This window comes from Ursus arctos, unplaced genomic scaffold (assembly GCF_023065955.2).
Source record: "Ursus arctos isolate Adak ecotype North America unplaced genomic scaffold, UrsArc2.0 scaffold_8, whole genome shotgun sequence".
Classification (NCBI taxonomy): Eukaryota; Metazoa; Chordata; class Mammalia; order Carnivora; family Ursidae; genus Ursus; species Ursus arctos.
Window position 1 is genome coordinate 61359433 of NW_026623100.1, and position 14791 is coordinate 61374223.

General features: G+C 51.5%; 1 protein-coding gene across 3 annotated transcripts in view; it reads left to right on the forward strand.

The window, feature by feature from the left end:
• Positions 1 to 1598: 1598 nt before the first annotated feature.
• Positions 1599 to 14791, forward strand: part of GALNT14 (polypeptide N-acetylgalactosaminyltransferase 14) — a 202251-nt gene continuing 189058 nt past the window's right edge. For all 3 annotated transcript variants that reach the window (XM_044390984.3, XM_026478393.4, XM_026478403.3), the window contains exon 1: positions 1599 to 1853. In XM_044390984.3, the coding sequence (XP_044246919.2) occupies positions 1725 to 1853 (129 nt within the window). In that variant the 5' untranslated portion in view covers positions 1599 to 1724. The remainder of the gene's footprint in view (positions 1854 to 14791) is intronic.

The following is a 14791-nucleotide window of genomic DNA, read 5'->3' on the forward strand; positions in this document are numbered from 1 at the left end:
GACCGGCCTGTGGCTGAATGATAAGGCACCAAGCATGGGGGGCTTTTGGCAGATTCCTCCATATCTGACTCCCCTTCTTGGGGGCTCCATTTTACTGGAGAATGAATTCCAGAGCCCCGCTCGACACCTGCCCCACCTCCAGACAGGGTACGGGGCTTCCTCTGTGCCGAGCTCTGTGGGGAGAGGCAGGCGGAGGGCGGCTATATGGCGGCAGGTACATCATCCTCACCTCCCCCGCAACTTGATGGCATAAGCACCCCTCCCGCTAAGGCTGCGGACAGTCAAACGGCACAATCTGGCAGCCGGTTTTCCCCAGGCAGGACAGAGTTTTTCATACCCTTCCTTGAGGGATCAGATGATCAGAATAACACCAGCACCTCAATTCAGCTCTCACAACTATTCACTCATTGTCAGGGGAGGTATCGCCATCCTCACTATTGTACAGGTGAAGCATCTAGGCTGGGGAAAGGTAAAGGACTTGCCCAATATTCGCACAGCTAGGAAGCCTGACCCAGTCCAGGAACTCCTAGTCCAGTGATAGCATCTTGATTCCAGCCTAGTGGAGGCCTACAAGGGAATCCAATTCGTAATCTGCTCTGCCTCTAGACTAAAACGGTTTGCATCTGCAAAAAGGAGGAGAATGCACTTTCCAAGGGCCTTGGGAAAAGGGGCTTTCCCAGGGTCATTTTCCAAGTGCCTCATGTGGTTGGCACAACTTTGGACCCCTGCTTCCTTACAAGCACAGAGCCCTGATGCTTACAGGGAGAGAAAACCCGTAAGGGAGATAATTGCGCCTTAATTTTTAAAAAGATTTCTTTAAAGTTAAATTTAGATCAGCTCAGCTTTCCATTAAGCCGAAAAAGTTGCCAGGCACCTGCAGGCAGGCATAGAAACACCGTGGGGAGTTGGCTGAACTCGGCCTTGGGCCTGACTGCCCGGGAGCGTGAACCACGGATGGGGCAGCAGTCCCACAGTCCCAGCGCCGGCTCCCGGAAGGCGGGTGCGTTGGGGGCGGGCCCCGGGAGTGAGCGCCACGTGCAGCCCCCGCGGCGAGCGGGAAAGTCCTCCCAGGCCCGGCCCGGCTCGGCCCTGCGCGGGCCGGCCCCGAGGTCCCAGCTGGCAGCTGGGGTGGCGGAGCTGCGGGGGCACCGTTCCTGCCCCTCCCCAACCCAGGCCGGCCCCGGAGCTGCGTCCAGGGCTCGGCTCGCGCGGCCCCAGAGCAGCACGGTGCGCCTCGGTCGGCGGGCTGCGGTAGCGCCCCCTCTCAGAGCCCCGCTCGCTCCCGCCCGGGCTCCTTCGGAGTCGGTCTGTCGGGCCCACGCTTTCGCTTCGCTCCCTCCCCTCCCTCCTCCCTCGTGTTCCTCCCGGGGTGCCGGGCACAGCCTCGGATTCCTCCCTCCCCGCGGCTCGAGTCCGTTTCCCTCGCGGCGGCGGCGGGCGAGGCGGCGGCGGCGCGGGGAGCATCTCGGCTGCCACTGCGCTTCTCCGGCGGGAGCGGGAGTCCAGCTTGGCTGCCCTTCGGTCCTTCCCTGCCGCTCTGGGCCCCGAGACCCCCGCCCCTGGTCGCTTCTCTCCGAAGCGGGCGGGGCGCCTAGCAGCTTCCCGCCGCCCCTGCACCCGGATCCCGGGGCTGCCGCTCTCCCGGACTCCTGCCCCTCCGACCCTGACCGCTAGGGGGTGCCCCAGGGGCGGAGCGCCGCGGAGAAGACGAGGCAAACGGGACCATGCGGCGCCTGACTCGCCGCTTGGCGCTGCCGATCTTCGGGGTGCTCTGGATCACCGTGCTGCTGTTCTTCTGGGTAACCAAGAAGAAGTTGGAGGCGCCGCCGGGACCTGAAGTGCAGACCCCAAAGGTACGGGCTTGGGCGGCGTGGTGGACGCAGGGCACTGGGTTGCAGGAGTGCGCGCCGCTCGCGCGCGGGGCTTGCGGGCTCCCGGGAAGCCAGGGCGGGGGTCTGGGTGCTGCGAGCAGGTAACGGGGCGCCGGATGCGACCACAGGGTGATATTTCTGGATTTAGAGAAGCTCGGGGCACCTCGGGACCCGCGGAGTGTGGGAGTGGGTGTGGGTGGCGGTCGCGCGCTCGCGGACAGAGCGGGTCGCTGAACTTGGGCAGCGCGCGGGGGTCCCGGGGCGGAGGGGGCGCTGCAGACGAGCCGCCCAGGGGTGGCGGTCCGTGGACGCCGCGGGCGAGTGGCGGGCGGTCGGGTCCGGTGGCAGGGCCGGCGGGTGCTGGCGCCCGCGAGAAGTCTGGCCGCGGCGCTGACCTCCTTCCTTCCCGCAGCTGCCAGGCCCGACCAGGCGAGGCCGGAGGCCCGGGGTGCGCCGCGCGCGCGTGTGCATCGCGGGCGAGCGCCGTACAGCCTCCCGCACGCCTGCTGCCGGGGCCCACCGGCCTGTCGCCACCCCTGCTTTCTGATTGTCCCCGAGCTCTCCAGCTGCGTGGGAAGTTCAATGTGCCCTGAACGCCACTGAGGATCCTGTAAAAGCAGACGCCTTGGTGTTGGTGGGGAGTTGGGGAAATGAGAATCCAAGTGGCTTTTCCAACTCCTGCCCGGTCGGTTCCTCCAAGCGCAGCCAGAAGGTTCTCCCTTCGGGTTCGCTCTTACCTGTAATTCAGAGCCCCCATTCCTCGGCCTTCTCTTCCACAGACCTAGCCGCGGGGCACAGAAGGAGGCCTCTGGGGGTTCCTGGCCAGCCAGACAACATTTATGAACGGGGTCCAGAGCAGTCCTCCACGGTCTGGGAAAAACCCTTGGAGGAGGTTGTGGTCTGAAGCAGGAGGCTAAAAGAAAGGGAGACAGGGAAAGAGGGGATTCTCCCCAGTGAGTACTGTACAGAGGACCCGCTTCGTGCCAGGTACACAGTGGGTGCTTCTTCATAAGTAATTGTGTAAGTTGGGTGGTGTCCTAATTTCATAGAGTAAGAAGCAAGTTCAGTCTTTGTACCTTGCCTTAGGTCACTCTGATTTGAACTCATATCTCTGATATTCAGAATCTTTCCGCTATAGCAAGGTGTGTCTCAGATCCCCTTTTATCTAAGTCTTCTGGCACTTAGGTTTTGGAATCTCACTAATGCCCAGTTGAGTTCCACAAGCTTTTATTTGTAGTGTGCTGTGTGCCAGGCCGTGTGCTAGGGGCTAGGGGTACAGAGATGCAGAACTTGGTCTCTGGGCATAGGGGATTTCCTTGTGAAGGGGCCAGGACCGTACAGTTCGCTGAGGGCCAACAGAGCTCAGTGTACTGGGTGTCGTGGGAGCCTGGGGACTTCCTGTAGGAGGAGGATGTAACAGAACTGAGTTGAGAAGGATGAACTGTAGGTTTGCCAGGAGGTAGGGCATTCCAGGTAGAGGTTAACTGTACCAAACAGGCTCAGAGGAATGACACAGCAGGTTGTGTGAGTTTGGCATAATTTGGGCGTAAACCACATGGCTGATGGTACAAAGGAGGCTGGGGGCGGGTGTATGAGGGTCGGATTGGGTAGGACCTTGTGGGTGCTAGGGGCCCTTAAAGGGGTGGTAAGCCGCGGAGTGACGAGATCAGACTGGTGATTTCAAGCAGCCTTTGGAGCACTGGATCAATTTTCTCACCTCAGACCTGCGCGTAGATCTGGAGAGCTTTCCTTCTTTTCCCCCCGGGGTGGGTCCGCTCCTTGTGATGCAGTTAATGATACCTGCAGAGACTTGAACTCTCGCTGTTTTGCGTTGAACCTCATTACCTTAAGCTTACTTATTCTTAGTTTACACCAGGGAGCTGGGATAAGAAAGCTCTATCCCTCTTTGTGCACTTTTCTTTCGTCTTTACCTGCCTCCTCTCATTCTGGTGTGCGCTGGACACACAGTTATTGAATGCAGCTCTATGCCAGGCTCTGTGCTAGGTTAGGAGGCAGCTGTGATGAGGATGCTGTGTCCCTGGCCCTTTGCAGGGAGGTGGAAGCTCTCACAGATTCCTGGTTGAGGTAGAATTACAAACAAATGAGTAGTGGTTGGGGTGGGGGAGTGGTCTGATATTGGAATTCTGGGCATAATGCCGTGCAGGCACGGAAGAGGGGGTCTTCTAGTTTTGACCCCTTGCTTTTTTGTCTTAATAGTTTATTTCTTCTTCCTCCCATTTCCTGTATTCTTTAGAAACACAAATTCTATAGACTTTTAAAATCTTGATACCTTTTATTATTAGGCATCCTTCTTAGTATATTTCTCCTTCCTGTTTTTCACCTGTTTGACCTTACGTGTGTATTTGTGAGTGTCTTTGTGTCTGGTACATGTATCTGAGGAAGGAGATGGAGAGACAAAGAGTCCTTAGCACCAGAACAATTTTATTCCTGTGACTGATCTATTTCGGAAATTTGCACATCCTGTCCAGAGGAGCGTGGTTGGTTCCCAAACCCGATTGCGTGTCACAGTCCCCCGGAGAGCTCGTTTAACATACAAGCTTTGGGGTTTATTGCAGTGATTATGATTCTGTGGGTTTGGGAGAAGGTCTTAGAATCACTGTTTTTACAAGGGTTCCATGTGAGTCGAAAGCAGCCTATTGATGGATAAAATTTGGAGCTAGTTGAAGAATACTAAGTGTGTATATTTTTTTGTAGTTTGGTTGGCCCCATGTACATATGGTCGAATGATTTCATTCTTCTTGAGTTCCTCAAGGACCGAGCTTGTGTGAGCATGTGCGCTCGTGTGAAATAACAGTAGCTAGCATTTGCGTAGTGCTTTACAAATTCACAAACTCTATTTCATGCATATTAGCTCATTTAATCTCCACGACAACCACATGGGGCAGATCATACTTTTATGCAGATAAGTCTGAATGATGAAGTTATACAATTGGCCTAAGATAACAAGGTTATTATTAAGTGGCAGCGTGAGGGATAAGAACAGAATGGGATCATTTTGGGAACTGCCCCCCCCCCCCAGGCACCTTCCATGGCGCTATGGTGCGTGGACTGCCAGGGTCTGCTCTTGGGGGTGATGGGGGGGAGGCTAGGGATATTTACGGCATGCTGCCCAACCTACTTCCCAGCATGTCCATGGCTCATCCCTGGACACGTGCCTTTGCAGAGCTCCAGGGAGGGCGGAGGGCGTGGGTGTAATTTGTGAGGGAACCACCGTGGAGGGAAAGCCTTCTCTGCCTTTGGAGGAGTCCACCTGGGGCAGGGGAGGCTCCTTTGACTGGACGGAGTACGCACTGGTGGGAAGGGTCCCATGGGAAGTTGCATCCAATGGCTGGAGCACAACTGGTTTAAGAATCATTGCCAGGATAGAGATTGTTTCCTCAATAGTAGGGACTCAGATGGGACATTTGTCTATCGTAGGGAAGAAACTCAGTTTTGAGTGAGTTTAATACCCTAGCTTTTCCCAGGAAATGTTCATTCCTCGTTTTGGGGAGAGCCCTTGCCTTGGGCATGCCGAAGCCTTTGGCAAGTTGTCATCCCACCTGGGCCTCTTCCTGCTGTGGAAGAGGGGATCAGGTTATTTTCCAAAGCACAGGCAATGGGCTCCCTCCCCTGAGAAGTCAGGGGATTGGTGGAGGACTGGAGACTGTGGCCAGGGCTCTTGGGCCGGGGACCTCTCTGTGTAGATTCCATGTAGCAAGTTGCCTTCCCTGGGGTCTGCGACAAGTTCTAGTTTTCAGGCCCTTCCTTGCCTTCCCTCCCAGCGTTGGTAAGCATCCTCATTCACTTGGTGATGCGATCTCAGAAGTGGGCCTGATAATAAAATAAAACCTACGTCTTGTCACAATCCAACTGATGTAGAGAAGGCAAGCTGCATTCCTAGTTTAAGGACATTAATTGGATTTCTTTCTTTTTTTTAGTTCCAAGAAGGGCTGGTTCTATTAACAGCTAAAGTAAAGATTTCTTTAAGTTTGACTTCTTAATGTTGATTTGATTCTTTTACCGGGTCCCCTACCCCCGAATTCTGCAGAGCTCTAATTCCTAATTGAAAATCATGTAACAAGTTGGATGTCTTAATTCAAACTGTATTTCAGTGATAAATACTGTACCACTAAAAATACCTGAAAAATGTTTTTATTTCTTCTCTCCCCTATCATTTGTTTGCCATTTGGAGAATTATACAATAACCGACAGAATTAAAAAAAAAAGCAGCAAATTTGTCTCTTACTTCCAAGAAACTAAATTTAGTCCAGGGGCTTAGGGCTTAGTAAAAGCAAAAGAATTTGAGGCCTGAGGGTACTTTTTGAGGAAGGTATTGGAAATGTAAAGGCTTTGAATAAAGTGCCTCGGGCCCATGTAGATGTGTTTGTGCTCTACTAGGAATAGAGCACACACTATTGGAAAAGCGCTTGTCTTTCCGTAATATTTGCATACCACAAATGCCTAGGGTATATGACACTGTTATTTTATTCCCCATTTAGTAGATCATTTCTCCCATTTAAAAAAATTATGAATTTTGGAGAGAAAGACCCTATTAATCTGCTGATACTCAGTGCATGCATATTGGACTCTGTCCAGAGAATTTGGACTCTGGCACGACCAGAAGGAGCCCACTGTCAGATGAATGTTCGTCCTTTCATTCAGTCCTGCACGCTGGTGCCTACACCCTGCGCTGGGCTGTTTTCCCCTCTCCTGAGGTTCCTAGAGCAGGTGCAGGGTAGTGTTGCCTCGTGGTCCAGCAGGGGTTGCTGTAAGAGGATGGGAAATATAAAAGTAGCAGGTTGAAATGTCAGGTGTCCACGAAATGGCATGTCTTTGCTTTGTAGATATCAACAAGCTGCTTTTTTTTTCTTTTCTTAAACCCTGAGCTCTCCCCCAGCCCCCAAATTCCAGGCTATTAGGCTGGTGGGAATCTCTCCACCCTAGGTTATTTTTTGGCGTGCCCTGTGTTGTACCCATGTCCCAGCTTGCTTTCCCAGCCAGCCCTCCCCTCCAGGGCCCGGTGGGAGGCCCGGTCCTAGGGACTGGTGGATCTGTTCTGAGGGACTTTCTTTGCGTCCGTCTGGGGAGCTCTCTGTCTTCCTAAACCCTTGTTCCCCTGAGTAGCTCCTTGCTTTGGGAAACAAAGACCAGGGATCCCTGTCTCAAATGTTCCTGGAGGCGTAGAATGATGCCTGCTCAAATCAGAGACGACAAAGGGGCAAAACCAAGAAGGAAAGAGAAATTAATGTCCCTGTCACAAGCCTCCCCAGCCTGTCTAGAGACTACCCTTTTTCCAGGTCGCTCATGTGTTTATATCATTTAAAAGTGTTAATTGCCACTCATCAGAGGTCATTTGTAAACTAAACAGGGACAAAATGAAGCTGCTGGTGCGGACGCCTGAGACCCAGGATTTCCACACCGCCTGGTTCACAGCCATCTCGTCCTCTATCTCCTTTGCCTGCATCCTCTCCCACGGCTTTCCATCCCAAATTTCCAGAACAGTCTTAGCCATTACCAGGCACATTTGAAGAAATGTATTGCCGTGCCCTTGTTTAAGGTCTAACATGTACAGTTTTGTCCCTCTTCCAGAGCATCTCAAAGTCCCCATTACATTTCCGGAAAAGCATCTGAATTAGAGAGCAGGGACCCATCCCCCCCCCCCCCCTTTGGGGCAGTCTGTGAACCTTGCCATGGCTTTTGCGCATTCTGCCCCAGAGACCAACATTCTAGACTCACCATCTGCTGGGGATGTGAGCGCGGCTGTGCCCACTGCCCATGCAGGCTGGCTGCTGACTCCTCCCACTGGCTGCAGCGCCCCAGAGGGCGGGTGGCCTCCCTGCTCCCCAGCAGCCTCAGAGACTCACACTGCTTGCTGGAGTCAGGAGACAGAGCCCCCACCCTCTCCTGGGAGCGCCTGTCCTATAACCATGTGTGGTTTCACCTTCTGGCTTTTCTTGTACGTGTGGCAACCCATTGGCAGGTGCCAGGGGCAACTCAGGTCCTTTCTCCCGGGCCCAGTCTCCCTAGCTGTGAAATGGGGGCGGTGTGCTGTGGCCCGGGGCCTGTCTCCCGCTTGCTCCACTGGCAGCCTCTGTTGATTCAGGTGACTTGTGAATAACTCCGAAGTGAGACCTCATGGCTATAAATAATTATGGCACAGATACTCCGTGTCTATTACTTATCTTTTAATTATTTTACCAGAAACGCTAGATTAACCAAAAAAATAAATCAGTCTCTGAGTCCTCAGATGTTGAGCTGATTAGGAAAGAACCCCTTTGGGATATGCAAGAACACACACGCATACTCGGGTGCCCTGGGGAATTCTGCAGAAGCTCCTGAAATCTGCTGGCTCTGGTATTTTGGTATTTCAGAATAAATGGCCTGATGTGACCTTCTGGGGCAGCAGCCTTTGCATTTGGCAGCAGCTGCTGCCATCACAGGATCTAATGAACGCGAGGAGGCGGGGGGGGGGGGGGAGAGGAAGCGGTCTCTGTGGTGAGAACTGGAAGGGGGGGTCCTCAGTCCTGCTTGTCTTTCCACGAGCCCCTCTTCCCTCCACCATGTTCTCCCTCCTCTTATTTGCATCTTCTGGAGAGCTGGTGGGGTCCGGAACACAGAGCCCTGGGACACTCGGCCGGGAGCCCCAGGAGGAACAGGAGGCTGGGCTGTCCCTTGCAAGCTCCAGCCAAGGTCAGGAGCAGCTTGCGTCCCTGCTGCTCTGGGTGTTCTTAATGAACGAGGGAAGTTGGCTGCCTTGCCCTGGGCCGCCCTGGACCATTCTGCTCGGATGCCCTGAGAGCGCCATGAGCCCTTCTCCACAGGAACCGAGGAGCCAGCTGACCCACGGCCTCCTGGACGCTGCCGCTGCCGAGTACCACATCCCTTCTGCATACCATTCCCAGAGACGAGACTAGGCACTTAAAAAAAATAATTAAATTCTCCTCATGTCACTTGTCTTCTTAACTGTAAGCACTACAGAGATCTTTCAAGGAAATGCAGGGGAGAGCAGCACACTCACATGTTCCTGCCTTTGGATTTGAATTCCCAGATGAAGAGAACAGCTACCCAGCTGCCTCCTTCCTAATGATCCCGGCTGCTTAAACCCAATTTGCATCTCATTCGGGGCCAGGAGAGGAGGGAAGCATCTACAGAACGGGTATGACCACCCCATCTTGACACGCTCTCTCCAAAAGAGGCTCCCTGTCCCTTTTCCTTGTCTCACTAAGGTTTAGAAATTAGGATTTTCTTCCCCGTGGCCGGGACTGGAGATTTATGTAGCTCTCTTGTTCCTCGGAGAACACTGTAGTCATTCATTCCTTCCCTAACCTCCCCCCGCCCCAAGCCACAGAGAGACTGGTCCAATCAATATTTATGCGCCCATCACTCGCAGCTGCAACACACAGGCATCGTGCACGCCAAATTCCTTGATGGCCGTTGAAAAATTAGCTGGTGCCTATATATCAGGCTCATTGTTTTCGAGGATCTCGGGGAGATCAAAGCACGTGGTGCACAGATTAATTAAGCTGTCCAGATAATTGGCTGTTAATAGATGGCCAATTGATGGCTGCCAGCTGGGTGCTGAAATGACTGACGCACTTACGGTGGGGCTGGGGTCTTCATCGGCAGAGGAACTGGCTCAAAGACTCGATTAATTAACAGTGAATCAGGAACAAGACATTAAGCGGTAGCTTCTTTCCTCCGCCACGCCCTGTGATGTTTTATGGTTTACGCAGCGTCTGTACTCACAGATGCCTCGTTTGGTCTTTCCTGCCACCGCGTGAGGCAGAAGTTATTATTACTCACTTTCCTAAGTGTGATGAAGCCGAGGTTGTAAGGGGGAGGAGACCCTGGCAAGCATCCCCAACCAGTAAGTGGCCTTGAACTCACTCTTTTGACTCTTAACGCTCACGCTTTTTCTGGTATGGCCATGCTCAGCTGCTGGTTAGCTCCCTTTTCCAGGGGGAAATGAAATCTATTTTATGCGTGTGTATATTATATGTATGTTTTCTTATGGACGAAAAGTTAATGCTCTTGCTGAGAAATGACTCCCAACCTCTAAAACACCGGCGTTGCTTTTCTGCATGCAGAAGGGAACGTGAGAAGTGAATTTTAGGGGCACCAGAGAGCGCATCTCAGGAGGGCCACTGGAGGGCCAGGAGGACTTGGGGTTTTCTTCCAGGATGGGCCAAGTGTCACTTGCCCACGGGCCCTGCAGGACCGTTCCACAGGATGCTACCTTCTGCTGTGGGGAGATGCTGGGCCAGAGTGGCTCTGTCCTCGTGCGGGTGAGCCCACATTCACCAGCCAGGTCCCTTCTGGGTTGGCGAGGGGTGACAGCAGGAAATGAGGCTCACTGTCATTCACGAGGCTGCTCCTCTCACAAGTCAACGGGATTGTGCAATTAAGACAGACGCCCTTTCGTGATGAGTGTGGTCCTTAAACAATCAGAAGCAATTCCCCTCTAAGAGGAAAAATGTCATTTGAAAGACCCTAATAAGTCCTGTTTGAAATGCAAGGCAGGTGTGTGGGGGATGACTCCAGGAAAGTGCCCTTAGATGCTACGCATCACCTGAGCCTCTTTCTGGAAGACAGAGGGCGCCGTGCCTGAGTCGCACTGTTTAGCTGTGAGGACCCTTGATGATGGACTGCTCACTTCTGCCCTGTAGTTGGGCTGTTGGCAGGACCCAGCACGGGGCTCGGCTTCTTTGTAGCTGCTTGGGAGGATGGGCATGAGTGATAGTTGGTGCCCATGTGCATGTTTCAACGTATGAAAGCATAAAATCAGGAGCTGCTAATGTCTTCCTGGATAGTTTGTCTGCAATTCGGACGAACTACCGGAGGGCTCCTGCTGGTGCTTTTCTTATGTGGCCTGAATGACAAAGTCAGTGTCTACGCCAAGATCGCTACTTTTTCCACTCCTGTCAATTTCCACTGAGCATGGCAACATTAAAGGGAACTGTATTTTTAAACATCATGCATGGAGTAAGAACAAAAAAAGTATAAACCTAGTGACTGATATTTTTCCCTCTCCACTCGGAGGCCGTCGTGATTTTCTAATCATATTTGCTCGATTCTGGATGAGCTAACTCCCTGTAATTCTCCCCGCCTCTCTTGAAACTGACGTTATGGTTTCTGCTCCAGGTTTTAGCTTTTCCCTTAAAACGGAGTGTGTGTTTTTGGAAAGCTTCTTGGTAGCGTCTACAAAAGCTGAGCACGTGAGTGCACCTCGGCCCCTGCAGTTTCACTCCTAGCTGTGAGCACGAGAGAAGTGAATTTGTATTTCAGAGAACGTCACGTACCTGAATAGGAGTTGGCAAACTTTTTCTGGAAAGGACCAGATAATATTTTTGGTTTTTTAGGTTATACAGTTTCTGCTCAAAAACGGTGCTGTTGTAGAGAGACAGGATGTCAACAAATGGGTGTGGCTGTCTCCCAATAAAACTTTATTTACGGACACTGAAATTTGAATTCCATACATCTTTCACATCTCATGAAGTATTTTCCTTTTAGGAGTACGTATTTTCAAATATTTATACATGTAAATTGCATTCTTAGTTTGCAGGGTGTGCTAGGTGCAGGTGGCAGGCAGGCCAGCCTTGGCAATGGGATTTTATTCATATTCAGTACAGAAACAGGCAAAACTAATCTATGGTGTTAGAAGTCAGTTTCATGGGGACCCTTGGTTGGAGTCAGTGACAGGAAAGAGGCAGGGGAGGGGCGCCTGGGTGGCTCAGTCAGTTAAGCATCTGCCTTCATCTCAGGTCATGAGCTCAGGGTCCTGGGATTGAGCCCCGAGTCGGGCTCCCTGCTAAGTAGGGAGCCTGTTTCTCCCTCTGCCTCTCCCGCTGCCCCTCTCCCTGCTCATGCTCTCTTTCTCTCTCTCAAATAAATAAATAAAATCTTTAAAAAAAGACAAGAAGGAGGCAGAGGATATTTGGGGAGAACTGGTCCTGTTCAGTTTCTTGATCTGGGTGCTGGTTACTCAGGTGTGTTTGCTTTGTGAAAATTCATCGAATGCGCACTCTTTTCTGTGTGTGTATTTCACTTCAGTAAAAAGTTCAAAAAGAAGTCTGAACTGCATGTGTGCTTCTGACTCAGATTTTATTTAGCACCTCACTTGGGGTCAGAGCGTAGTAGTTTTTGTTCTTTTGATAGCTACTGGTTCCTGTTGCCTGGATAAGACCGTCTCTGGAGAAAGGTCTTGATATGTCTTTCCAGTTTCCCAAATCTTATTCCCTTTTATAATCAGGAAGACGTTTAACAACCGATGCGGGAGGGGCACCAGCCAACCAAAGTTTTCCTTTACCCCAACTCACTCCTGACATGTAGGCTCAGTCTCCTCTGTATTTGAGTTACTAGTTCAGCAGTAACCAGGAAAAACTATAACTTTGTAGTCAGAATGTTATCCAATTGTATATTATTTACTTTATTGTAAGTACTGGTAAACAGTGGCCAATAAATAATTTAATATTCCTTTAAAAAAAAACCCGAAGTATGTGCTGAGTGTTAACCCCTTAGTCGCTGGATCATTGGAAGATGGGGAGGATTCTAGGAGAGTGGTTGCGGTTGGAGGGCCTTCGGGACAGTGGGGACTGTGAGAGGGACATTGGCTGGTGTCGTGTCCCATAGTGAATCCAGGCTGAAATCTACCTATGCTTGTAGGTAAGAGGTGGAGACTTAATTACAGAGACGAGAGAATGGAATTATGTGGCACAAACTACTGGCTTGCAGAAAACCAGGTGTTGTTTTTTTTGTTTGTTTTTCATTTTTTTGTTTTCTTTTGGTATCCAGGGTCAAAGCAAGGAACTAACAGCCTGAGTCCCTAGTACATGCCAGGTGCTTTGTGTGTCAGTCATTCATTCCTCGTTACCACCCCGTGCAGTGCACACTATTTGCTTCGCCTTTCAGATGAGGAACCTCCAGGCTTAGTGAAGTTAAGTGACTTTCCCAAAGTCATGCGGCTTGGAAGTGGAGGAGCTGGATTCCAGATGGGACCTTGAGCCCACCCTCTTTCCACTTGCTCGCCCCGTGCTTCCTTCTCTCCCCACCCACTCACACTCACCCCATACGTGCGATCGTGGAATTGAGGGCTTGACTAGATCTTTCCTGTAGCAACCAGCCCTTAGAGCAGCCTTTGCTCTGCTTCTGGGAATTAGACACATCTTGTTTCGGCCACAAGCTGTTGGATGCCGTAGTTTTATGTTGGAAGCTAGCTAGCTCTTCTAGGACAAGCCATTTTATAACAATATTCCAAGAGGAAACTTTACAGCATTTTCAAAGAGAAATATATTGTGTTTTCAGCACTCTTTGACATCCTTATGAACACTTCTCTCCTGTGGATGGCTGGGAATGTTTCTGGTCCCAGGATTGAACTTGAAAAAAGGCAGTCTGCAAGATGTCACGTTCTTGCAAGCATTAAGGTGTGCTTCAGGACTGATCGGAGCAGGGACAATGAGAATCAATCAGCAGATGGGAGAATGCCGAGGCCGTGGTGGATGGCTAACCACTCCCAACGTCATCCCTCGGAGAGGAGGAGTCCCTTACCCAGCATCATAGCACCAATTATTTGCTTGTTTGTGCTGAGGAGTTGAAAGCTATCGTGTGCCGGGAAAATACTCAGCATGGAGCAGTAATTACGGATCAGCTGATGATAAAGGATGCATTGGATTGACTGCTAATTAGATTATTAGCACCAAAAACAAATACCTGCTATTAATACCATAAATAAGCTGCATTTATGATATTTTCTACTATAAATGCGTATTCCTTTTTATAATGTGCAATTTCCTTTCTTCTCTTTTGGGGCGAAGCCTTCCAGTTCCCCAGTCACACTAAGCATGTTTCTTTATTTGAGCTCTCATCTCGTCACCATCTTGTTTTCTTCCAGTCTCAAAGTGGGGTCGGGAGAGCTGGTGTGCATTGAGTGCCACATGTCAGGCCCTGAAGTGCGTTAGATGTCTCCAGGGAAAAAGCGGGGCGATTCCAGAGCAGCATCCAGATCTTTCCCACGGGCACGGTGTCATCGTGAGGGGTAAGGGATCGTAGGGTTTTCCCTGGGAGATCAGTGCTGAAGTTAATTGCCAAAGAAATGACCTGGTTGCTTTTTCGGTGGCATTTTAAGATTTGGGCCTTGTTATCCTGGGTTCCAGGAGGATGGGATGGACATTTGGGTGTTTTAGGCACCAGCACCCCCCACCCCTCCCCACCAAGTCGGCCATCTTTCTACAAGTAGGTTGACGGTGTGTGGCCAGCAGTGTGAGATTCCAGCTGTCTTCCCACCCAGGCTGGCTATGAGTTTCGTGGGTAGGACCATCTGAAAGAGCCCTCGGGAGCTTCCTGGGTTGCCTGGAGAGAGGTGCCCGCTCCGGCAAGAGCCAAGGGGCAGCTCTGGCCGTGACCTTGGTAAGTAGTGCAAGTGACTGTCACGTGTCCTACATGAAATGCTAGAGACGGAACCGGGTCGGGACCACCAGTGTAGAGTCTTTGCGGGAAGGAGAGTTTTCTGAGGGCCAAGGGTGCATGACTGCCTCTTGGGAGAAACGCTAGGTGCTTTCTCTGAGTCCTTCGTTCTTGATACCACCTGTGCGGTCGGCAGGCTGCGATTTAGCTGGTGTTCGTCAGCAGAGTCATGCTGGGTGTTTAAGGCTGGCGCCCTTCTGACTCCGCAGTGCCTGAACCATACAGGCTGTTCAGATGTTCCCTTATAAATAGTATCTCTGGATGACATTGAGTAGCCTTAGTTTACTGATGAGGAACTTAAGGTTCAAGTTCCAAAAACTTGCCCACATCAGTAGAGCTCGTAAGTGGCAGAGCTAAGATAGGTCTGGGGGATTCTGGGGTGCCATCAGGATGGTTCGCAAGGGGCAGTGAGCTCCTTGAAGGGGTTTCTCCTTTTGAGTGCCTCGCCAGCGTGGGGTGAC